Source organism: Aythya ferina (genome assembly GCF_964211825.1).
Source record: "Aythya ferina genome assembly, chromosome: 1".
In the NCBI taxonomy this organism is placed as follows: Eukaryota; Metazoa; Chordata; class Aves; order Anseriformes; family Anatidae; genus Aythya; species Aythya ferina.
In genome coordinates, this window is record NC_140296.1 from 126,446,294 (window position 1) to 126,471,881 (window position 25,588).

At 46.3% G+C, this 25,588-nt stretch overlaps 1 protein-coding gene across 3 annotated transcripts; it reads right to left on the minus strand.

The window, feature by feature from the left end:
• Window positions 1–7,188: 7,188 nt before the first annotated feature.
• On the minus strand, window positions 7,189–15,041 carry LOC311442277 (C-type lectin domain family 4 member D-like). 3 transcript variants are annotated; one of them, XM_084531269.1, is made up of 6 exons: window positions 14,685–15,036; window positions 12,095–12,214; window positions 9,825–9,917; window positions 8,646–8,797; window positions 8,286–8,419; window positions 7,189–7,552 (listed from the first exon to the last, which is right to left on the minus strand). In XM_084531269.1, the coding sequence occupies exons 1-6, from the start codon at window positions 14,749–14,751 to the stop codon at window positions 7,405–7,407; spliced, it is 714 nt and encodes a 237-aa protein (XP_084387395.1). In that variant the 5' UTR covers window positions 14,752–15,036; the 3' UTR covers window positions 7,189–7,404. The 3 variants fall into 3 exon arrangements, with proteins under 3 accessions (XP_084387395.1, XP_084387397.1, XP_084387396.1); XM_084531271.1 differs by lacking the exon at window positions 12,095–12,214 and having other exon boundaries at window positions 14,685–15,041; XM_084531270.1 differs by lacking the exon at window positions 9,825–9,917 and having other exon boundaries at window positions 14,685–15,038.
• Window positions 15,042–25,588: the final 10,547 nt, after the last annotated feature.

Genomic DNA, 25,588 nt, shown 5'->3' on the forward strand with positions numbered 1-25,588 from the left:
CATGGTGGTCGGATGACCCCATATGGGTTGCCCAGTGGCCCATCACAAAAGAAAAGCTTATCGCTCTGCATGAACTCGTCAAACAAGAAGTGCAACAAGGACATCTCGTTCTGTCAACTAGCCCTTGGAACTCCCCTGTATTTGTAATTAAGGAAAAATCTGGGAAATGGCGCTTTTTACATGATTTACGTGCGGTTAACGCCTCGATGGAGGACATGGGGCCCTTACAGCCCGGGTTGCCGTTACCTACTATGATCCCTAGAGATTGGCAATGTATGATTATAGATTTAAAGGATTGTTTTTTCAGCATACCTTTGCATCCCGATGACACCAAGCGTTTTGCTCTAACCATTACATCGTTGAACAATATGCAGCCAGCAGCCCAGTATGAATGGGTTGTCCTCCCTCAAGGTATGAAGAATTCCCCTACAATTTGTCAGATGTATGTGGCCAAAGCCCTCGAGGCAGTTCGTCAGCAGCACCCCACTATCTTGGTAGTCCATTATATGGATGACCTGCTGCTTGCTGCCCCCGTACTGCCTTCGGGTCTGTATGATCAAATAGAGGCCGCTCTGTTGAGATTTGGTCTGACCATCGGGAAAGATAAAACTCAGTTAGTGGCTCCATACAAATATCTGGGGACTCAGCTTACAGAACGCCTTGTGCGGCCTTAAAAATTGTTAGTCACAGAGAATTCAGTTGCTAACTTGCATCAGTTACAAGTGTTGGTTCGCGCCCTGCAGTGGCTCCGTCAATTTGTTCCGCTGCCCCCTGACGAGATGCAATTATTTACTGATCAGTTACGGGGCGACACTGACCTGACAGCCCTGTGCCAGCTGTCTTCCCAACATCAGCACATATTAGAGCGCTTTATGCAATGCCTCCAAAAGCAAGGCTTATGGCGTCGCGATGCCGTGCGGCCCTTACTTGCACACATCCTTCTGCAGGTACAGGGAGCTGTTACTATTCTACATCAGGGCCAGCTGCAGCGCCCACTGCTTTTTGGCTATGTGTCTGTGCCCCGCGTTGCGTTTCCACAATGGGATGAACTCCTTGCCCTCGCTATAGAGTGGGCTCGAACGAAGGTACGTGCAATAGATGGCAGTGAACCGCGCCTGTTGTCGGTGGAACTACGGCCAAATGCCCTGGCGTCCCTTTTACAACAATCTATGCGGTTGCAGACTGCCCTAGCAGCTTACCTTTATGCTTTGCAGGCGTATCCAAAGTCGCCTTATGCGAATCTATTTTCCGTACTTGATGTAATTCCTGCTTTGCCGATCTCTCCAGAGCCATTGCAGGCTCGAACTGTTTTCACTGATGCAGCTGGCTCCACTCACAAGTTTGCTGTGGTGTGGTGGACTGGCTCGGAATGGGAAGGCCAAGTGCGCTGCAACACTTCTGTTTCTTTACAGCGTCTTGAAATGCTTGCTATTTGTCTCGTGCTCTCTTTTTCCCACAGAGCCTTTGAATATTGTAACAGATAGCCAATACTGTTTTCACTCTGCCACCCTCTGCCATTCCTGCATTGCACCACTGTTGCGAGGACATTTGTTGTCGACGGAAGGAAGACACAGACGCTCAATATGAGTGATCAGTGAACTTCGATTTATTGGATAGCTCAGTCGTCTTTTATCTAATTCAATATAATTAGCTCATACATATTGCAAAAGCTAAGCTCATGATTGGTTAGTGCATTTCTCTATTCTATCAGCTAGTTTCCCACCAAAGTAACACAGTTAGTACTTTCCCAGCATACCAACAGATATCGTATTCTTGTACCTGAAACCTCCCTGAAACCTCCCTAAAACCTCCCAGAACTTACATTCCTTCCCAGGCCGCATTCACGTATTTTCTCAGGCTTATTTACGTACTTTCTCAGGCTCATTTGAGCTGTGTTCGATACTTTGTTAACTTGCGGCCTCCTAGCTGTGCAATGTTCACATGGCCTACTTCGCTTAACCATTCCTCCACACACCACGGACTGAAACCGCAGTCCTCCTGTATAATGCTCTTTCTCAGCGCAGCCAGCCTGTTTTTGTAATGCATGTCAACAGCCATACCCAGTTACCTGGTTTCATTACGGCGGGTAATGCGGCAGCAGACTTGGCATGCTACCCCGCTCTTGTCAATACCCGCGTAGCTGCTGCCCAGTCACACCGCCAATTTCACCAATCAGCTTTGTCGTTGCATCGTCTATTTAAAATTCCACTAGCTGATGCACGGTCTATAATAGCCGCATGTCCAGCCTGTAGTCACCCTGCTCCTCTGCTGTCTGGGGTAAATCCGAGAGGACTGCGCCCCAACGAGCTGTGGCAGATGGACGTTACAGAATATGCACCTTTCGGACATTTCTGGTTTCTCCACGTCGCAGTGGATACCTGTAGTGGTATGATGTGGGCTACTGCTCTCACAGCACAGAAAGCTCGAGAGTGCATTCATGCCCTGCGCATTGCAGTTGCGGTCATGGGCATCCCGCACACTCTAAAAACAGATAATGGTCCAGGCTACACTAGTCGGCTCTTTGGCCAATGGTGTTGCACCTGGGGCATCACTCATATCTTGGGTATTCCGCATAATTCTACTGGGCAAGCCATTATTGAGCGTACTCATCTGGCTTTGAAAGCTCGCCTCGATGCCCTTAAAGAGGGGGGAATGGAGGCGACTGGCTATGGAGATTCCTGTCCGCACGCTTTGTTATTAAAGGCCCTTTTTAATTTAAATCATTTGGAAGGTCGATCCGCAGACCATGCTATGACAGAACGCGTACCTTTAGGGGTCGTTCAGGTACGCCTGGACGGTGGGCCATGGAATCGGGATCCGGTACCCCTGTTAGTTATGGGTCGGGGTTACACCTGTGTACAACTACCATCGGGGGTTCGATGGGTTCCAGCCCAATGGGTACGTCCATTCCCTGGACTCAAAGGAACAGTCGTTCCCTGAGCAGGTGGACTCAAAGGAACAGGAAATGAGTAAGTAACTTTCTTCCCTTTACAGCGACTCCTGCTTGTCCTCGCCTTATGCCCTGCAGTGTACGGGGGCTACTGGCAGGAGTATGCTGTGGGCTACCGGACCGCTCCCCTGTTTCCAACGCCATACGCTTACAACCTACGGTCTGCTGAGCCAGTACTCAACGGGACACTTCGTGGGTTGTTCCCGCCTGTTACTTGCCGGGGAAGGAAGCTGACTACAATCCGTATCAATGCCACCGTGCAGGCAGGTATCAATCTGACACATGAAACACTCTGGACATCAGACAGCACCACACATGCAACGGAGAACGGAAAAGAAACCGTTCTGCCGGTGGCACAATTGTGTGGCTCCATTGACATTTGGGACAATGGGACAATAGCGGATGTGACCGTTCTGCCATGGACAGTTAAGACCACGGTGCGCAATCAGTCGGTGGCCTGGTTGTGGGTGGGGCCACCAGGCCAAGCTCCTGCACCGGTGGACTTTTTCCCTGGGGATGCTTGGACTGTACGTAGCCGTGCGACGGCCCTTTATCAATCGGTCCGCGTCGCGCATGTTTCGAACTCTGCTCATTGGCATTTACCTAACCCCTATTGGTTGCTCTGTTCTCAGGAACGTGCTTGGAAGGTGATTCCAGCTAACACGACACTTGGTTTGTGCTCTATGGGTCTGCTATTGTGGCCACATTGCACTGCTCGCAGCCCACGAGCAACCCAAGGAGTCTGTAAAATTCCGGTGTTGTTAAAAATGAGAGATAAAAGGTCAGTTCAGTGCACACAGCAAGCAAGGAGCAATCAAGAGGAAAATTTAATGATAGGGTTAATTAGAGATTTCACAAAAATGCAGAATGTGAGTCAAGTGACCGCTTGTTTACCTATACCTAAATCCGCAGGTGATCCTATACCCTGGGGTATAATCACATCACCGATACCCCAGATTGAGAAAAACAAAACAATCCAATGTGAATCGGAAACGGTCATAGAGACAGAAATGCCGGAAGGGTTTTATAGAGAGTGTCAGATTCGCCTTTATTCTGGGCGTCAAAAGGAAAGAAATTACATATTTATGGACCTAGACAACGAGGATGGACGACTAGGGATGTGTGAGTATGATGCACCACGCACACGACAAAAGGAAAAGGTTATATGGAAGTGTAAAGAAGGTAATGAGATAGGAGGATTAGAGGGTTGGGAGTCAGCATGGGCATTAAATATACTGCAGAAATACCAATATGGGGGGAATACTCCTTGGTGTTTGCAGTGGGTAGGAAGGACGAATAATGACCAGAGTTTACTATATGAGACGGCTCAGAGGGAAACTAGTAGTCGGGAGAGGGTAAAGGCAGTCCCGTGGTGGAATTGTACACAAATATTCAATTGTGACACTGCTTTAGAAACAATATCTCTGCTCCCGGTAAAGATAGCCTTAGCCACCGGATGTGCATGCAGAGGTCTACAAGTTAACATGAGTATCACCAATCGGAATATAGCCAGCCAGACTGGTAGGGAAAAGACCTTAGTGAATTGTAAATCTTCGACTATACGAAGCATGGGACATTTTGTGTGGGCCGACAGTGATGGAACTTGGACGACTCATTTAAGTTTGGATGGCCCAGTAAAAGAAATAACTTTAGGATTGCCCACCCTTTGCCCGCTTTGGAAAAAATCTCCTCTTATAGAGAGAAGGACAAAAAGAGAAGTAAGTGAAGAAGACGATGAGTGGCAGGAACTGTCCACTGGGATAAAAATAGGATGGGTGGTAGAATCGTTGTTTGCCCCGATAGCCTCCTACCACAATAGGGAGCTGATATACAATTTGATGGGGCAAGTACATAGACTGGCCAACATGACCAAAAGGGGGTTTAAGGAATTAAATATACAGTTACAAGCCACAACAAGAATGACCCTGCAGAATAGATTGGCCCCGGATATGCTTCTGTTAAAGGAACAGGGCATCTGTGGATACTTTAAAGATAAGGTTGACCATTGTTGTATACACATTCCGAATGTAACTGCCGATGTAGAACGTGACATATCCCAAATAGCCCAGGTACAAGACAAAATAAAAGAAGAGCAGCGTGACGCAGAACAGAATTGGCTGGGGGCAACTCTCGAGGGGGTAGGCTTTCAGCTAGAAGGATGGCTTAAATCGCTCTTAAAAACAATATTGCTACTGGTAATAGTATTCATCGTGATAGGGCTAGTATATGCATGTATTAAAGCAAAAATAGCTAGAAGCAGTATAATGAATCGCAGCATGCTGACCATTCTCACCAAAAATCATGAAGGGTTCCCATTGTCACCGCTTGCTCCTGGGACGGATACTCGTCCCTAAGTAATTATGATTAAATCACGCTTAGTGTAACGGGTTAAAGAGGGTACGTTACTGCATAAAGAGGGGGGAGGTGTGGGATTATTCTGGGTTGTGCCTGCGTGCACAAAAGGAGGGGTCTGGGGTGCCTGTGAGCACAGTGGGAGGGGTCCTGGGTTCCTGGGTGGGACGCTTTGACACTAAATAAGATAATGTCACGCAGTAATAAATTGGCTTACGGCACAGAACACTGGTCGTTGTGTCCGTTTGTCCCGGGGCTTTTGGTCGGGATATCCTAAACCTGGAGGGATCCATACTCTGTATATGCAAGCTTATATTCTCCGCTAACAAGCTTTCACCCTGAGCAGTCAGAGAGGACAGTAGCCTGAGGCTGCTGGAGCTGTTTGTGCAAGTGCTTTTCAGCAGTGCTCATCTGTCTGACAGCTATGCATACTTGTACCTGTATACCTACATGCTGTGTGAATGTGTGCAGCTGTGCCTGTTTGGTGTACACACTCAGCCTCGCTACAGCCTAGACCTAGGGACATGGCAATGCAGCTGCCTTGCATCTGCTGGGCTATGTCATTCAGCAGCTTCTGCCACCACCCACACAACAACTCCCATGGATGGGTTTAGGAAGCCAACTCTCCTGGTCAGCCACCTTTTCTCCAGTACAAATTCTCCCCTGCACTGGGACACAGAGGGACGGCTCACATTATAGGAAGGACAGAACAACACAGCCAGGAGATGCACATCGGCACTGCATGGGGAAGTGGCACGGTTTGTTTGGGAGAACCAAGGCAGATGGTGCTACCTGAGGGAAACAGAGGTGGGGGCATAGGGACCAGGAAACAGAAAGGGGTGGAGAAGGATGGGAGCCACAGGGGCACACAGTCTGCAGCAAGACTCGGGTGGAAGTGAAGGCAATATGCATTGCACTTCTGGAGGGGCCCTCACGGGCAGCAACCGCCCTGCCTCTCCCTGCCTCTTCTCCAGCATCGTCCAGCCTGGGCAGGTGTGCCCTGACAGGGCCCACTGAGGTGTCAGCCTCCCAGGACGCCCGCTGCATCTGTTGAGTCCAGGATTAGCTCTGAGGTGGGAGGGGTGACCAAAGGACCTCATTATTTTGCTGCTGGAGCCATGTCCTCATACCTGGTCAACCATGTGCAGCCTAGACTCCTGGCACACGCTCCTGTTTCTCTCTCAGGTAAGACCTTCAGCATGGCAACATATGAAAACCCCACAGCTGGTTTCCTGTGCCCGCTCTCTCCCAGAGCCCTGGCTGTGTGCAACAGGACCATTACACACAGGTTATCTCTGAAGCGTTAAGACTCACTGGGTGTATGCAACTTCTACTGCAGTAGTCATCTCTGGCTCTTTGCTGGCACAGCAACATGCTTGGTATGAAGCACGTGCACGTGCAAAATACCTCAGCTTAGGGAGGGAAAGGGAAACAGACAGAGGGAGAGTGAGCCCAGAGCCTTTTTCATCGGTGTAATATTGTATTTTCTGCTTTACAGGAAATCAGTATTTGTTCAGCAAAACCAATGCTCTCTATGACCCAGCAAGAAGCAGACACCTCTTCTCAAGGAGACAAAGGGAACAGCAGCTCTGAGCATCCTTCTTGCATTCCTGCATCTTCCTCCTTCTGGAGAGCTCCAGCTCTTTCCAGCCAGCAGCTGCCAGACCCACACAGAGAGAAGAGGATGACTGACAGAAGAGCCCAGGAACTGCTTTGATGACCCCGAACCCTCGTGTGTCAGTCCCATGGAGGCAATGGCATTGAAAGAAAGGTACTGGCCCATTTCCCAGACATGACCTTCACCTGCCATGCTTGCCTGGAGCTTCCATTGCCAAATCTGTCTTCACCGACCGTGGGATGGGATGGTCAGCCTGAGAAAGCACAGGCAGAGTTCTCTAGCATTTATTGTTTCCACTTGAGGGGTCATAGTACTTTCAGAAATACACAAGCACAGGGGATGCTGGGTGCAGAGCAACATCACTCCCAGTCTCATCATCCCACCAGCAGAGGCAAGATAAATGCTCCAAGGCTCTCCTACCCCTCCCAACACAGCCCTCTGCTGTTCCCAGTTCGCTGCTCATCTCAGGATGAGGATTCCTCCATCACAGAGTTACTGCTGTAGTTTCACAAATCCGATAAGAACGGATTGCACATCGGACATCATTCCAGTTCCGGAGACGTTCTGCCTTCTGATGGAATACGACACACATCTCTTCAGGCACATTACTTGGCTCCCCAGGCCTCCAGAACCTGAGAGAGAGACAGACATATTACTCCCTGTGCACCGTGCAAGCACCTTGCTGGAAAAGGCCACACGTGGAACACAAGGCTTTGCATTCCAGATGCAGTTTGATGGACAGAAGTCGTAGCCTTCCTCTCACTCTGCTAATCCCACTGGCAGCAGTCTTACATGCAAACCTGACTTCTTCCTAGAACCAACACAGCAGGGAGCTGTTCAGTCCTATTGGGCAGAGCTGCTCACCACAGCTCACCCCAGGCACTTCACAGCCAGCAGGGGATGCGTCTCTTCCAGAAGAAACATCTGCAAGCAAAGCCCTGGTGATCTCTCCAGCACCCCATCGCTTCTGCAGCATCACAGCACTGGCCCAGCATGTGCCTACACCTGCACACATACAGGAACATATATCATGTGCCTACACCTGCACACGTGCGTGGTGGGGCAGTACGGAGGACAGGCAAGGCTTGCCCCGTATGAAGGACTCTTTCTCCTCACAAAATGCAGCTTCTTCTCTGCCTACAGCACCCATGGCCATGTCACAGATAATTTATCACTAACCACTAACCAGCATGGATGGATCTCTGGGAACCTGGTATCCTACAAAGCCCTTGCCGGCTCCATCATTGTCCTCTCACAGACAGCCATGGCATATCCCTCCCATGCTCATCAGACACCTTCACATCTCTTCCACCCTCTTGCACTACCCGGAGTCACACCAAACCCTCTCCGTCATGGGATACTCACGCTGCTGTTTCATTATAGGGAGTCTGATCTGCCCAGCGCCACTGGCCCACATCCTCTGCCCTCAGACCGATGTATAAAATGACTCCGTTTCGGTCGCGTTTAAACTGTGTTCCTATTTCCTTATAGAGGAAATCCTGGAAATCAGGGAGAGTACAACGTCCATGAGGTTCAGGACTGAACAGAGGGAGGTGGCAGGAGTCCCAGTGGGGTGGAGCTGGTGGCAGACTGGAGCCAGTGCTGAGAGGATGCAGCAAGGATATCCCCCCTCCACTGCAGGAGCCAGGAGGGGCTCTGAGGCCCCTCCAGGCCTGGCACTCCTGTCTCCAGGCTGCTCTGCCCCTCTCTCAGCCCTGCACTTACCTGCTCTGCTTTTGTATTGATCACCACCAGCTGGGAGCCCATCCCACTGCAGTTCTGCTGGCTCTCATCCCAGGACATCTCATCATCTGAGACATAATAGCAGCTTTCTTGAAAGTGTCTCCAGCCCTCTGGACAGCACTTCCAGTCTCGCCCTGTGCAGGGAGAGACCACGGAGCATGAATGCTAATAAAGAGAGAGATGGTCACTGCAAAGACCTCCTTGTTCTCCAGGGACAATGCTCATATTCTAACTTAGATCTTTTCTTTTTCTTTCTTTCTTTCTTTCTTTCTTTCTTTCTTTCTTTCTTTCTTTCTTTCTTTCTTTCTTTCTTTCTTTCTTTCTTTCTTTCTTTCTTTCTTTCTTTCTTTCTTTCTTTCTTTCTTTCTTTCTCTCTCTCTCTCTCTCTCTCTCTCTTTCTTTCTTTCTTTCTCTCTCTCTCTCTCTCTTTCTTTCTTTCTTTCTCTCTCTCTCTCTCTCTTTCTTTCTTTCTTTCTTTCTTTCTCTCTCTCTCTCTCTCTTTCTTTCTTTCTTTCTCTCTCTCTCTCTCTCTCTCTCTTTCTCTTTCTTTTCCTTCCTTCCTTCCTTCCTTCCTTCCTTCCTTCCTTCCTTCCTTCCTTCCTTCCTTCCTTCCTTCCTTCCTTCCTTCCTTCCTTCCTTCTATAAATTTTTGGAAGAAAAAGAAACAAGGATAATGCAGGTATTTCTTCAAATCGTTTTGAGGTACGATCAGAAGAGAGCTCTGTGTTCACATGTCCATGGCAATCCTTGTACCGTGCTCTCAGGTCTTGCCTTGACAAAGATAAAGCCATTCTGGTGATCTGTTTTGACTCCTCCTTGTATAGTCTCCCATAGGATTGTAGGTGCAGCAGCAGGGAATATTGCTTGTTTTTCTGAAGAGAGTTGCACTTTTATTATTGCTCCATTATTAATCTTCCCTGCACCACTGTATGATACTATGCATTTTGTCCTTGTCAGTGTGTTCACACCCACCCTGCCCTTCCAGGACACTCTTAACATGGACCTATCCTCCCCCTAAGCTGCTAGCAGGAAATCCTTTTTCTCTCTCTCCCACATCTCTCCTCTGGAGCCTGCTCCTGTTGCTGCTTGCTGTGAGAGCAGACCCCAGCAATCACCATCCTCATAACGAAGACCTCCTGCATCCTTGCCAGCACGACTGACCTTTGCTTTGAGGCACCGCCAAGATGCAGTGCCACTCTGTGTGGTTCCGCTGCAGGGCTGCGGGCTTGTCACAGCTCTGGGAGACACGAGTGACTGGAAGGGGAGAGAAAAGTAGTCAGGGTTACCACTTTCTACGTGCTTCTCCCACACCATTTTGTGCTTCACTTTTTTATGCATTTCCCCACCAAGCACTGACTCAGCATCACTGCTCCTCTGGCTCTCCCTTTCAGGTTCTCAAGAGGTAATTGACATTCTGTCAGGGAAGAGGAACAAGCATTTCTGCTCCCAGCAGCCCACAGCTGCCTGCAAGGGTCCTCCACTCAGTGACTGACAATTTCTAGCCAGGATGACCTAGTCAACAAAGCTAGGGAAGCCTGGGACCCACCTGAGCAGTCCCAGGTGGTTGCAGCAAGCCAGTGTTTTTTTATTGGAGTCTGTCCCAGCACTGAGCAGATGCCCTCAGGCTTCCTTGGATGCCATGGAGCTGAAGGTGTGGGGTTAGTTGCTCCATGGCTCTTAGAAAACTAGGCCCAAAGCAGTATGGCTGCCTTCACAGCAAGTGACAAGCTTCCATGTCAGAGAGCAGAGGGACCCCTGGGGGGGGGGATAACACAGAGAACATGACACAGGGTGGGACTGATTCCACCTGACCACAGGCATTGACCATGGAGATACCCATCTAAATCCCTTTACAATCAGTGGATTAAAAGAAGCACTTAAGCAACACAGTTTCTCTCTTCCTAAGCTAGCCATAGACATCAGCAATAGTTTGGATGAGAAACACATTAGATGGGCCTGTTTTAGCAGCAGCAAAGACAGTCCAGGTGAAGGTAACAGCATACGCCTCTCACTACTGAAACCAGGGTGGAATACTTGGGACTTGCTATTTGGCTCATGGGGAATAACATAGTGGTGGTGGCTGGTGTCAGCAGGCCATGTTCACAGCCCAGAGGACTGTGGAGTAGTCACCAACTCAAACACTCAGAGATATTGATAATATAGATAACATCGACAATAGAGATGTCTATTTCCATCAGCTGTGTCATTTAGAAATAGCGGTACTAATGAGGAGGGAAGAGTAATCACAATGACCCCTGTGAGTGATCAGTGAACTCCTATAATGGATGAAGGCTCAGAAGAGCTGGGCAGGGGCAATTACAAAGCTCGGGGAAGAATGTATGCAGTGACTGACCACAGCTGTTGCAATGAAAGGGGACCTTATCTCAGCACAAATGGGACCAAAGAGTGGGCTTTGCCCTAGTTAGCTGAGTGAATCAACCAGTTATATCAGCTGAGTGAATTGACCAGCTGTGTAACTGTACATCCCTCAGAAGATCAAAACGATGGCAATAATCTCCTAAGTTAGCCAGACTGGCATGGGATGAAGGTATGTATGGTTTCAGCACAAAACAGCGTAGGAAACTGAACAACAAAAACAACTCTGAGGAGAGCAATGAGCCTGAGCTGGCTTTAACCCACATATTCCTTTTTGGTCGCTGGGGATACTCAGTGTTGCAGTGGCGGACAGATTGCAGAGATTGGTAATGGGGTCACATTTATATTGTGATTCAACAGTGCATTGCAATTGCTACTCTTTTCTACTTGTGATTTGTACTCGTATTTTGATTAAATACATTGTTGTGTCCCTCTGCCACATCAAAATCATATGTAACATCGATTAACTTCAATTAACTTCAAACAATTTGTGTGAACATGCCATGAATGATCCTTAGCAGAAAATGAGATTGAACCAGTGATCATAATCTCCGATATGTGTGCAAGAATCATTTTTTATGAACTATTCCAGTGAAACACCAAAAACACTTAAAAGGGGTGTGAGTTTGCAAGTGTGCAGTTAGGCCTGCAGATGCAGCTAGACTTGCTCCACAACAGTTCTGTGCACAGGCAACAAGTACGCAGAAGGGGAACTGTGAACGCAACGGAGAAATTCAAATGTGAGCCTCTGAGGTTGCCCATAGGCTAAGAAGAATGAAGAAAGAGGTAGGGGAAGAAGGTGAAGAAAGTCGTCCAGAGGTGAGGCTTCCTGAAGGGTTACAGGGTAATAAGAAATATCGTTCTCCAACCACAACCCCATAAAAACTCCCTGATGATAGAGTTTGCACCCTTTTTCATGAGAACACAGTTCCTGAGTAAAATCTCCCTTCTGGTTGGAAGAAGTTCCCCTCTGCTGACAGACTTCTCCACCCTTATCCCAGCATGTCCCCCAAGCCTCTCTCCCGACTCCTGGTCACCAGCCTGCACATACTCACCTAGGAGAACAACAACAAGGGCAACGCACACCAGGAGCAGGAGCAGTGAGATCAGCCACGGGAGCCATGGAGGGCACGTCTGCGTATGTTGCTCATGCTGCTGCTGCTTCTTCTGAGGTACTACAGGTGAAGGAGTGCACCAAACACAACAGCACAGTCAAATATGATTCAGTCAGCCCACCTACCAATGGTGTACAACTCAAGGAAGAACTGCTCTAAAAAATGCAATTTCAGTTCTGATGTCAGGTTAGACAGTTTGAGAGAGGAGCAGATCTCTGCAGCAGGTCAGGTTTCTGGAGCAGGTTAGGTTTCTGGAGATGGTCAGGTTCAGCACCAGTGTCCACAGCCCCAGTGACTCCTGTGAGCTAGCAGTAGTAATTGCTACCAATGCTAATTGCTAGCAATGGGGGGTGAGTTCTTCACATGGCCTCAAAGTCTGGATTGAAGCCATGTGTCTCCAAATTGACCTCAGAGCTAGTGAATGCAACATTGCTCTTACCATGGTATTTGAGACATTCACATGAAGATTTCATGCAAATTTCTCCGCAGAATATGTTTTATACCTACTTCAGTTCTTTTTCAGCTTTCTGGACTTTATGTGTATGGGAAGGCTGGTGTAAGCTGAACAAGAGCAAGGAATTAAAAATGTACAAAGGTATGACAGTACAGAATCAACAGAAGAGGAAAAAAAATACTTCCTAGGAAAAGCCCCTTCCGTCTCTGGTTTCCAAGCCAGGGTTCAGAGATTTTCTGTGGTAAAACTTGGCTGTGCCAGGCTGGGTGCCTGCGAGAACAGAGGTAAATGTCCAGCAGCCTGCATGAAGTATCCCACTCAGATTCACTCTTGCCAGAACCTGACTTTTGTCTAGACAGACACTGCTGTACCAAGTGCCAAGGAGGTTTGGGAGCAGACAGGAGAATGGGTCACAGGGAAGGAGAAGCAAACACTTGTTAGGAGACAGTTTTAGGCTGCAGCAAGTACACGAGCCAGGACAAACAGGAGGGTGAAGAGACAGCAGCGCTCACTGCAGGACAGGAGTGAAGAAGTTTCTGAAGAGACCGATATTAACGATAAGCTTAGAGAGATCTCATTCACTGTTCATCATGAAACTCCCAAGTCTGCCAGCCACCACATGTGCCTGCCAGACATGATGAGTGAGCAAGACTTTCAGAAACTGCTGTTCAAGGAAGCACTCTGATTACTTCCCAAAGGCTTGGGGGAGGCTGTAACAGCAGGGGGAAAACCATCATCTTTCATTATATAAAAAAAAACATTCACAGGCAGTCAGGACTCAGATTTCCCTGGATGAATCATGTGTTTCCAGCCAGATTATGCCTGTGCTGAAAACAGGGACCTGGATCGTGACCTGGAATCCAGCCATTACTCATGCCTCAGGGCAAGGAATAATCTGGAGCTGGTGCCTGTTGTAAGATGGAGGTAAAGATGTAAATGGGCAATTTAATATTCTTAGTAGCAGGAATAGTTTATTTATTTATTTATTTATTCATTCATTTATATATATATACTTTCACCACTTTTGTGTAGGGTCCTGTACCTAATGGTGGAAGCAATGAGACAAGCACAGAGTATCTACACCTCTGTGTATTCCTACTTGTGACATAATGAGTGCAGTATGCACACTGATGTGGACATGCCTTGAATTTTCACAAAGCCTAGTAAATTCACTGCTTTACAACCATTATTTTTTAAATAGCAATAAAAATGTGTTTGGTGTGTTAGTTATTTTTCAGGAGCGGTAGATATGGATCTTCCTCCAGATCTTAGATAATTCTTCCCCTGTGTATTTCAATGTGTTTTGTTCAAGCCCATCTCTCCTATTAACTTTTAAGTTTGTCTTCTCCATGGACCATTTCTCAATAAACAAAGGGCCATGGGGCTGTATGTTTCTGCAGCCAGTGCTACCTCTCAAAACGATGTGGAGGGCAAGTGCCCACTCTACATCTTTCTCTAATGCTCTCTACACAGGCAAAAATCTGCAGCTTCATTTTGTCAGAAGGAAGAGCAGTAGCAGCCAGGGGTTGGGCAAATTTGCTGCTATTCACTGACACGGAAGCCCCTCCACATTTGTAACAGATCAGATTGTCTGTAATAAACCACCGTCTCTATTGTTGGTACTAGATATTTGTTCAAAAACAACTTTCTCATTCAAGACATGACTAGATAACATGTAAAGAAGCAGCTACCACCTGCACCATACCAGGGTTAAGCACTACTGCTGTGCAGCACCCATCCTGGACTCTCACTCATTGGTGTTGCAACCAGCGCGCTAAGGGAGCCCAAATACTTTACCAAATGCTCACCTGACATCTACTGCTGCATTCTCAGTAGTCATCCTTACTCATGCTGCAAATTTGACTACCTAACAATTCCCACTTCCCCTCTTGTAGACATTCCTTTAGCATCTTACTTTAAAATTCCTTCACTCTCCTGCTCTTGTAGTGGCAGATATCTCCTCTGTCTCATCAATTTGTCAAACTATGAGCCAGAGTCCCAGAAGGAAAAACCTCTGTTTCCTGTTCCACCTCCTTCTGAGGTCCCATTCCCCTTAAAAAAGGACCAATTCCTTACCTTCAACCTCTTCAGTTGGTGATGCATTCTTGAACTTCACTTCGGCATAGGTGATTTCTGCTTCCATTTAATCACAGTGTGCTCACCAATCCCCGTTTGTGGTTTTGTGATATAAAAGCTTGGCCCTTTAGGTCCCTGGATCCGGAGGAAGACACCACTGAGTTGCTGAACCTTTTCTATTGCTCTTTCATCCTTTGGCTGTCAAAGGCATCCATGCTGAACACTGGAAGCACTGGCAAAAACATGAGAATTGCTGAGAGCTCAGAACTACTCTAAACAAATCTTTGGGTTTTTTTTAGCCCAGAAAATCAGCCCAGGCACTATGAGAAAGAAAAGAAAAATGAGAACTTAGTGACTGAGAAGGAAGTTGCACTCCTCCTTCCTCAAATTCCAGTCTCAGTTTCTAGCTGATAGGTTTCCTGTTAAGATCTGCTGTTTCTTCCTTTGTCATGTTTCTTTTTCTCTCTCTCTCTCTTTTTTTTTTTTTTTTTTTTTTTTAAGATTTATTTCCCTTGTTTATCTTTATGTTTTGCTTTGTTTGTCTGTTAGTAATTCTATCTTTTATTTTAGGTTTGCAGCTAGTACAGGTCTTAGCCCAGTTTAACCTGCAACACAGTGAGATATAAGATGTATTCTGCCCTCAGTTATGTCTTGTGGTTAAGCTGCACTTGCTACATCAAAAATTCCATTCCTTGCCTCATCCTGGGAAGTCACCCACAACTGGCAGCTAGCACTAGAATAAATCTCAAATGAACTGTTCCTGTAGAGGAGAGACTGGGAGTTGCAGCCTCTACAAAGAGGAATGGACAACAATCAAAAGTTTGAAGTATCAACGGAGAAACAGAGAAGGTGTTAGAAGTATGTGGGGACAAGAAAAGTAAGGTTCTTTTTAGAAGTGATAATGGTTTGAGAAGTTACTGGGCAGAGCAAAGACAGATAACACTATCACAACTGAATTTACAGCCTGTGGAAGTGCAGAGCAGTGCTCGCTTCAGGGGATTAGACTCCAGTTCAGAGGTTAAAAAGGGCTTGTTTATATTGTTATATTAGACTCCACCACTGTCATTTGTGTCCATTTACTTTCTATTACACTGGGGCAGAATGGTCAGGTTACTCCTTAGTCTGATTTTAAGCTGGGGCAGTGGATGGGGGGAACTAATTAAGGGAGATGGCTGCTGAAGTATATGCTGAATCAGAAAGATTTCTGAGAAGAAATGCAAATGACTCAGGATGCTCTGGAAAAAAAAAAAAAAAAAGGTCAGAAGGTTTTAGTCAGCAGATATGAGCAGGAATCAGCCTGAAGGATGAAGAAGGAAGCTTTGCCTGGTTAGTCTGGCTGATAGCAAGTTTCTCAAACCAGGCTAGAAAGATGTGCTCGCATTCAGGGGGTTAGCGTGGAGGGCACACAGCATAGAGGTGGAGGATAGACAAGGCAGTGCAAAGAACAACGGAGAAGAACAATGTGGGAGAAGGTAAAGGGCAAGGGAGTGATGTAGTGGACATTTTAACAAATTATGGAGAAATACTGCCCCTAAACAGAATGGGGCATACATAGATTGATTTCTTTACCAGGGAATTTCCTTTCCATCAGTTTCTGGAAAATCATCATGTCTTGTGTGCATTGAGCTAGTTTCACTTCTCCTTTTTCTATTGTGTGCAAAGACAGTGACTTTTCCATTATACAACAAGAAAAGCAGATGCAGGACGGCCTGGCCCCTTGAGATGTTCTTTGCTGCCTGCTTTTCTTCCTAACATCCTCTCACTTCTTTTCTTTGTCTTCATTCTGGGCCCTGCTGTTGCACTTATGTACACCTAAATGGTTGCTCTCAAATTTCATGTCAAGATTTCATAGAACAGTTTGCATTGGAAGAGACCCTAAAGACTGCCATGGTAAGGGACACCTCCCACCAGCCCAGGTTGCTCAAAGCCCCATCCAGCCTGGCCTTGTACACCTCCAGGGATGGGGCATCCACAGCTTCTCCGGGCAACCTGTTTCAGTGCCTCACCACCCTCATAGTAAAGAATTTCTTCCTTATATCTAATCGAAACCTACCCTCTTTTAGTTTAAAGCCATTACTCGTCCTATCACTACACTCCCTGACAATGAGTCCCTCCACAGTAATCCTCTGTCTGCTCCTTATCCCCACCCAACTGCAACAGAATCACTGTTTCTAGGGGAAAAAGGCTTACTTCCTGGAAGGGTTTTAAGCTGTCCAAAAAAAGTGGGAAGTATGATCAGCAGACAAAGAAGAAAGTTACATTGTCTCTTCATGAGTGTTTTTGAGGCTGAAACACATCTCCAAGCACAGCTGACACATTTCAGATATAAATTCAGGATCTAGTTCTTGTGCTTATTAGGACACACTGGATTTTACTCAGACATCAGAAGATGACTCAAATGTGCCTGCTCAGCCATAAAAGAAAAAGAAAAAGAAAAAGAAAAAGAAAAAGAAAAAGAAAAAGAAAAAGAAAAAGAAAAAGAAAAAGAAAAAGAAAAAGAAAAAGAAAAAGAAAAAGAAAAAGAAAAAGAAAAAGAAAAAGAAAAAGAAAAAGGAAAGAAAAAGAAAAAGAAAAAGAAAAAGAAAAAGAAAAAGGAAAGAAAATGGAAGAAAAAGAAAAAAAGAAAAAAGAAAAAAGAAAAGTCAGTTAATTCTGCTCTCTGCAGAAAAAATGAAGCCTAATTAATATTGTACTAACCAGTCTGAAACCTTAGTAAAACAAAGAAACAAAAAAGCAAAACCTTTTATTTCCCTTCCATTCCCCATCGTGTTCTGCCCTTCCCTTTCCACCTATGTTCCCCACCCCAGTACACCCAGGTCCTCCCACAATATCTGTATTTTCCCAAAGACTTATTTCATCTTAGCCCCACTCAGAAGTTCAAGGTACCTCCCACACTCCTAACTCCCACATACCCCTAAGTCTCAGCTCCTTCCTATCTGGTTTGCTCACCACAAATCCTTATCCTTTCTGAGGCTGTTGACTTGATGTAGTTGCTCTGGAGCCATGTGAGCACCCACACAGAAGGCAACAAAAGCATTAATGCTCTTTCTCATTTACCTCTCAATGAAATTTGAGTAAGGTAGTATGTGCAACCTTTCACCTCACAGCCAATTTCACCCAACTTAACAAGAAGGTCTGTTTAACAGCAGAGAAGACAGGACTCATTGCATGTGCCTTATTTCTTTTGAAAATCAAATTGATCCAGTTGGGCGAAATTTTAATTCACTGAACAAAGAGGATTTGGAATCCTAAAGCTGTGATCCCACACTTTCCCCCCCAAAAAAATCCCTTTTGAAGTTGAGCACAACTGTGGTGAAAACTGCAAGTAAGACATTTGTTACAGTGTGGTTAGAACTGAGGGGGTCAGCTGAGGGAACTAAGTTACCACAGGTAACTTATATCACAGGCACATCACACTGACAGCCCAAAGCCAATACATAAAATCACAGAATCATGGAATCACAAAATGGCTTGGGTTGCAAGGGACCTCAAGGACCATCTAGTTCCAACCCCCCAAGTTATAGGCAGGGATGCCACCCACTAGATCAGGTTTGCCAGGGCCCCATCCAGCCTGGTCTTGAACACCTCCAGAGGTGGGGCATCCACACCCTCTGTGGGCAACCTGTTCCAGTGCCTCGCCACCCTCTGAGTGAAGAAATACCTAGCACCTCAGAAGATTTGACAAAAGCAAAAGGAAGCTGACAGATCCAGGGGAATTATCAGTATGCATTCTTCAGTAAGCTGACCTTGCATACAAATGAAAAAAGTTGAAAGTAGCATGACCTCCGTGTAAAACCACAACAAGCAGAACTAGAAATCAGGACTGGCAATAAATCCTTTCCCACAGACACTAGAAGCAGAAAGCTTTTCACAGGTTTGAGGTTAAATGAAGATCAGGGTATAAAAAGAACAGTCAAAGAGAACAAGGACATTGAAACAAAGTTAAACGAATTATTTGCAGCAGCAATGGCAGTGGAAGAAACTGGAGAAAGTACCACAAAAGAGACCTGGTTTGGGGGGACTGAACCAAAAGACCTGTCCAAAAGAAAAGTGATTTTGGAAAAGGCATGGAATTAGCAGGTATGGACAAGATAATCCCAGGGGTTTCCAAGAAACTCAGAAGTGAAACAGTTGCTAATGGGAGTGGTTGATCTTTTGCTTTAAACTACCTTTTAATAAATAAATTACAGGATGGCAAAAAAACATGCCAAAGGGAAACAAAAAATCTAGGGAGATTTAGGAAATAAAGTTTTAATATCTGTAGTGGCCAAGTTAATAAAAATCATTAGAAAATAATAAAATTAACATAAATATATGTAAGTATGACCTACTTGGTAAGAATCAACATAACCTTTTTAAAGAGAAATCCTGCCTCTCATAGTTCTTTGAAGGGGTCAATGTCATATGAATAAGAATAATCTGGCTACTTGGATTTCAGGGGACTTCCAGTGAAATTCCTCAGCAAATATTTCTAAGGAAAATAGGCAGCTACAGGATAAGAAAGCAGATCTTTTCACAGTGAGCAAACAGCAAAAGTGGGTAGGAATAAATGGTCAGTTCCCTCAGTGGAGGGAAAGCACCTACAGAATTCTTACCAGGTCTGTAACAGGACATGTGCTAACATTTCCTTAAACAAAGTGGCAAAGAGGAATGAGATTACAAAGTCTGCTGATGATACCAAGTTGTTTGGGGCAGTAAAAGTAAGAGCCAGTTGCAAAGAATGACAGAAGGATGAGACCGAGTGACAGGGTGATAAAAGGGAAGAGAGAATCCAGAGTGGGTAAGCAATGCACTTTAGGGAAATGGGTAGTGAAACAATGCACTTTAGGAACAACCTCAACCCTAACTTCACACACAAAATGATGGGCTGAGGTGATTAATGCCACTCAAAGAAAAACTTATCAAAAATAATTTCAGAGGCAGACAAAAAAGCAAATCAAATACCAGGAATAGTGAAGAAAAAAAGCATAAAGATCCTCTTGGTCCTCCCTCCCTTCCCCAAGTCACCTCAGTACCTAGCTCTTTTCCTAGGGCAGAATTAGAGAGAATAAAGGGAGATAAAAGTCTTTGGAGTCAAGGGAAGTGCATAAAATGCCAGTGAAACATGGGGAGTGAGGCAGAGCATAGAGCAGCTAGTAAGGGATGACAGGTATCTAATTAAAGAGAGTCAGGCAATGGGATCTCCTGAGGGATTTGGACATGGTTTAGTGGTTGATTTTGGTGGTAGGGGCATGGTAGGACCAGATGGTCTTGGAGGTCTTTTCCAGCCTTAATGATGTTATGATTCTATGTTTTGGCTAGTTAGAGGAGCTCTAGCAACAAGCAATCCCATTGTCTACCAGGCTGCATGGAAGAGGCAGTATGCTGAAATTCTTACTGCAGAGGAGCCAAATTCCTCCAGCTCTTGGGTATCATGTGAGAGCAGTGCAGTCTGCTGGGATCTGACAAAGAGCCACCACATGCCCTTCTATAACATGGCTGATAACATTGGCCAGAGCTGCCTGCTGATGACAGAATCACAGAATATCCTGAGTTGGAAGAGATCATCAGATCCAATACCTGGCTGCACACAGGACTGCTCTAAAATAAAAACATATGTCTGAGAGCTCTGTCCAAATGCTTTTTGAACTCTGACAGGCTTACTGCCATTGCCACTGCCCTGGGGAGCCTGTTCCAGTGCCCGACCGCCCTCTGGGTGCAGACCCTTTCCCTAACCCCCAGCCTGACCCTCCCCTGTCCCAGCTCCATGCCGTTCCCTCGGGTCCTGTCGCTGTTCCCAGAGAGCAGAGCTCAGCGCCTGCCCCTCCACTCCCCTCTTGAGGGAGCTGCAGGCCACCAGGCCTCCCCTCAGTCTCCTCTTCTCAAGTCTGAACAAACCAGGTGACTTTGGCAGCTCCTCATACGTCTTGCCCTCTAGACCCTTAACCATCTTCATGGCCCTCCTTTGGACACCAAGTGGTTTATGTCCTTCTTCCACTATGGTGCCCAAAACTGCACACAGTGCTTGAGATGGTGACCTCAGTGCAGAGTACCTCAGGACAGTCACTTTGCTCAGCCAGCTAGCAATGCTGTCCTTGATGCACCCATGGATACAGTTGGCTCTTTTGGCTGCCAGGGCACTCTGCTGGTTCATATTGAGCTTGCCGTTGGACAAAACCCCAGATCCCTTTCCACAGGGCTGCTCTCCAGCCTCCCACCCCCTAGTCAGTCCATATAGCCAGGGTTGCCCTGTGCCAGGTGCAGAACCTGGCACCTGCTCTTGTTAAACCTGTGTTTGCTGTGACCAACATCTGCATTGTCTTTCAGGTGGTTTTCAGTATCTCCCAGAATAATCTTCTCCATAATTGTACCAGGCACTGAGGTGTGACTCTCAGGCATGTTGTTATCAGGATCTCCTTTCTTGCCCTTTTTGAAAGCTGGCACAACGTTTGTCAGCTTCCAGTCGACTGGGACCTCTTTCTCCAGATTCTCCAGAAAAACAATTGAGAGAGGTCTCTTGATGAAGTCAGTCCAAGTGCCCTGAATGCTAATGTCAAAATATCCTTTTCTTTACCCTCTGTATCAGATGATCCTGGGGAAACCTTCAGATGCTGCAGTTCTGCTTTGTGGCACTCAGGGGTTCAACCATGTTCAGGAGTCTCCTCATGAGATAGATGGCAACACAGACAGATGGGGAAAGGCACCTTTTGTTCCTCTCCAGGTGTCTGCATCACCTACTTCTGCCACGCTAAGGCACTGAAGTCAGCATTGGCGTATTGAAAGGACCGCAAGTAAACAGCACTCCAGATGGCAGCCACCAGCATGGGACCCACTGTGGACTCAGGGTGAAGAGCCTCTCCCTTCCGTTGCTGAATCCCAGCAGGTGTGGTGCTGCTGGCTGGGATTTATATGTAGGGCAAAGTATTCCCTGCTGACTCACACCGGCCTGCAGCACTGTGGCTTGTGTATTTTAAACCCTGCCTCCAGTTCATATTTATTTATTTAGCATTTTAGGACCAGTAAGGAGCTGGTCTTTGAACAATGGGTGCAGCCTCTGCCCTTTCTGAGCTGAAGGGTTGCTGTCAGAATTCAGTGTGCCCCACAGCTTATCAAACCTCTTCATCAGACACCTCCTCAGACTCTGCTGGCCCATCACGGGACTCACCTCAGCACAGCCTAGTGCAAAAGTTGTGCTGTGAAATGATACAGGTTGAAGGTATTTTGTTCAAACCCTTCTCTAAGCACAGCTGCTTCTGAAGTTAGATCATGCTTCTCAGGGTACGTTCACTGCTTACAGAAACCCTGCCCCTATGCAATATATTACTTGAGGACTTTTTCTATGCTTCTATCCAAAAAGCATGCAGCAGTAGTTTCAAAGCATGCTTTTGTACATATACCCATGGTATTGATTTCTACATTAGGTATTACTGACATCAGCCCCTAACTCTGGGCCAGACATGCAGCCTATCCTGCCATATCTCTAGCCCCATATCAAATGTTCTCCAAATAAAATGCCTTCCTACTGCTTTCCGAACTTCCCTGGCACTGCAGCTCCCTGGAGCTCAATTCCTTGTCTCTGCTACTAACCAAAGCAACCTTTTGTGTAGCAGTACTGGTTTAGCATCTCCAAACATCCTTGAAAGTAGTTTTCATAACACCCTAATCAGTGTTCATGGACAAGTGCTTAGAATTCACTTCAGGAAGAAAAAAGGGGGAAAAAAAAAAAGAAAAAAAAAAAAAAAAGACACATACACCTATGTGTATACACCGGCAGACCACAAGAGGGGGTATGTGCCTCTCAGTTCCAAGCCCAACACTGTGCACAAGGGCACTGAAGTGCAGAGGATATTAAGACAACGTAACATTTCTGCATTTGGAAGATATAATTTCCATTAGGGCCACACTGTCAAGTGAGATTAAGGAAAAAACGTTGAAACTGTGTTTTAGTAAGCTTGACCGGAGGCCAACTATATGTTGTTCAAGAAAGCATTTGAATGACAAGTTGTGATACTGGTGGGCACGAAGGCAGAGCTGCTCTTGGACAGAGGAAAGCACTAAAAAAAAAAAAAAAAAAAAAAAAAAAAAAAAAAAAAAAAAAAAAAAGCCAATAATACAACTCTGCAGTCACCCAAATCTGCTCTGGAATTTCAAAGCAGATTCATGAAATTCCTTGTGCTAGCGTTTTATGGTTGCTGATATCCTTCTCTTTTGACCTACTGGCCTGAGTGCCAACATCAAAACACCCTTTTCTTCACCGTCCATGTCAGATGATCCTGCAGACACCTTCAGGTGCTGCAGTTCTGCTTTGCGGCTTGTTCTACATGCAGGTCTGGCCCTCACCTCCCCTCCAGCCCCCCTTATCACACACACACACACGCCTCCTTCAGACACTGAAGGTCTCCCCCGGCTAGGGGAGCCAACCCAGGCAGCCAACCCAGGAGTCAGCATGTTCTTGCTGACAGATGCCAGGCGTGATTTCTTTGCAGACAGCACTTCTCCATTTCTAGCCAGGTTCCACGTGGCGTTTGCCTTCATCCCCCTGCCCAAACTGATTGGAGTTCAGCTGGTCCCACGGAGAAGGTGTGGATGATAGCAGGGATCACCAGAAGACCTACAAAGAGGGGAATCAGCAGCAGGCAGCAGCACATTGTCACAGGTGAGACTGAGCTTGCAGTCCGTGGTGGCAGGTACTAACAACCCAGCCAGGCTTGTGCAGCAGGCTAGGAGTGCCAGGAAGCACCACACCCCCTCACATCCCTAGAGCACAGGGCTCTCTGCACAAAGGCTGCAAGATACAGGCAACCACTGCCTTCGGTGAATGCCTCTTCAAACTGCTTCAGATGTTTTAAAAATTCTGTTCCCTGTGAAAGCCAGCTGCCTCCACCCTGTCGTGTAGTACTGCTGCCATCTTATGACACCTAGGGAAAAAAGAGGAAAGGCAGGCTATTGCAAGTTACCTGGCTAGCCTGCCCCAGACACAAGCGATGCCAGCAGTTCACCTTAGACTCCCAGCAGCGGCAGCTGGACAAACATAGCTCTGCTCTCAAGTCACTACAGACAGGCTGCTGATCGATCTTCCCAAGCTCAAAGGCAGCTTAACTGAATATTTTTCAGCAGCCCGAGCCTGGATATGGACACAGAGCTATAGTTAATGGCAGTCAAAAAATAAACTATCAAACTAGAAGTGTACAGGCTGTTAATTGTGTTTTGCAATGTGTTTTTCCTGACTATCAACATGGACAAAGCTATTAACTTGGGCGAGACCCAACACAGTGTCTAGACTGAGAAACTATTGTTCACATAACATAACAAGCACCCACTGGCTTGCCTAGGCAATGAGACATTAAAATGTGTAACTGCAGAGGTCACACTGCTCTGCCCTTATTCATTAACAGCCCAGTTACACTCCCTCCTGGAGTTTTGTACGTTTATGCTGATTTAACAGGGCAGATCACTTCAGATTCTGTTCCCCCAATCACTAAAGCTCACAAAGACTATGTTTTGCATGTGTGTTTGTGTGCTTAATTTGTTTTATTTCCTCCAATAGACATCTCTTCATCTCCGTTTCTTTAGGAGTCTACATACAGCAAGAAAGCTTTGTAACATCTCAAAGGTTTGTGCTTGCAACCCGCATTGTGTGGCTACAGAAGGAACAGTTACTGCACAGCAGTGAGGCAAGTTTTAAATCACAGAATGTAAAACTAACAGGGCTAGGGGACAAAAGTTCACATCTCATCCCAATTACAACAGTTGCAAAAAAAATAAAATAAAATAAAAGAGACAACCAATAACCACACAACACTGGGATCTTTGTATTATTATTATTTTATTATTTTTTTCCCAAACACTACTGTCTGCAGGAGCTCTTTCTATCCACTACAGTCCATTTCCCATTTGGAAAACATAAGCATGGACTTTCCTCCCTTTTGACCTCCACCCCTCTTAGATGGAGAGCCACATTTCCTAGCTGCCCAAAGACAGCAGTTGATCCATTGTGTTGAACATTATAAATGCACAGGAGACAGTGCTCAGATTCATGGAATGATTTGGGCTGGAAGGGACCTTAAAGATCATCCAGTTCTAAGCCTCCTGCCGTAGGCAGGGACACAGTGGCTGGTTCTTCATTGTTGCAGTTCTTGCCTTTGCCTTCTGGAGCCCAGGCCATGTGGCTGGAGCTCTTGTCTGTGAAGACTGAAGTAAAACAGTCATTAAGTACCTCAGCCTTCTCCCTATGCCTGGTGACCAGGTCTCCTATTTCCTCCCAGAGAGGGCCCACAATTTCCCTACTCTTCCTCTTATCACCAATGTACCCTTTCTAATTGCCCTTGATGTCCCTGGCCAAATTTAATTCTAAACAGGCTTTGGTTTAACCTGATCCCTGGCTGCTCAGACAATGTCTTTGCACCCCTCCCATGCTACCTGTCCTTGCTTCCATTGTCTGTATGCCTTCTTTTTCTGTTTAAGCTTGGTCAGGAGCTCTGTGCTCACCCATGCAGGTCCCCTGGCATTTTTGCCCAGAGACCTGAGCGTATTTGCTTGATGTTGTGATTCATATTAAAGGCCTGGCCTTAATCCTTCATCTAGAGAGCACTACTGTTTGCAACATCAGAGACTATGTCTGAAGCAGCCTGCATCCAGCAGAAGCTAGATTAGAAAAAGACACTGGCAACAGAAAGTGCAGGAAAAGATGGATGATTCAGCTAGTCTGGTAACAGGCAAAGTAACTTCGCCAATAACGTACTGCCATAGACAACTTTTCTACCATGCAGACCCAGGAGGAGGGAAAGCCTGTTCCTGGTGAAGGCCATTGAGAAAGGGAGAGGATTTGCACAGAACATGTCAAGGTGTTGCACTGCAGCAGGCCCTGATGTGTGGAAGGACATGGGGACCAGGAAGATCTCCAGAGAGATCAAAGCTCTCTTCCT

Excerpts from the sequence above, each read along its gene's own strand:
- LOC311442277 (XM_084531269.1), bottom strand. The coding sequence starts at position 14,751 with ATGGAAGCAGAAATCACCTATGCCGAAGTGAAGTTCAAGAATGCATCA. Across the intron at positions 8,798-9,824 it reads GGCGGTGCCTCAAAGCAAAG|GGCGAGACTGGAAGTGCTGT; the intron begins GTCAGTCGTGCT and ends CTCCCTGCACAG. Across the intron at positions 7,553-8,285 it reads CCCTATAATGAAACAGCAGC|GTTCTGGAGGCCTGGGGAGC; the intron begins GTGAGTATCCCA and ends TCTCTCTCTCAG.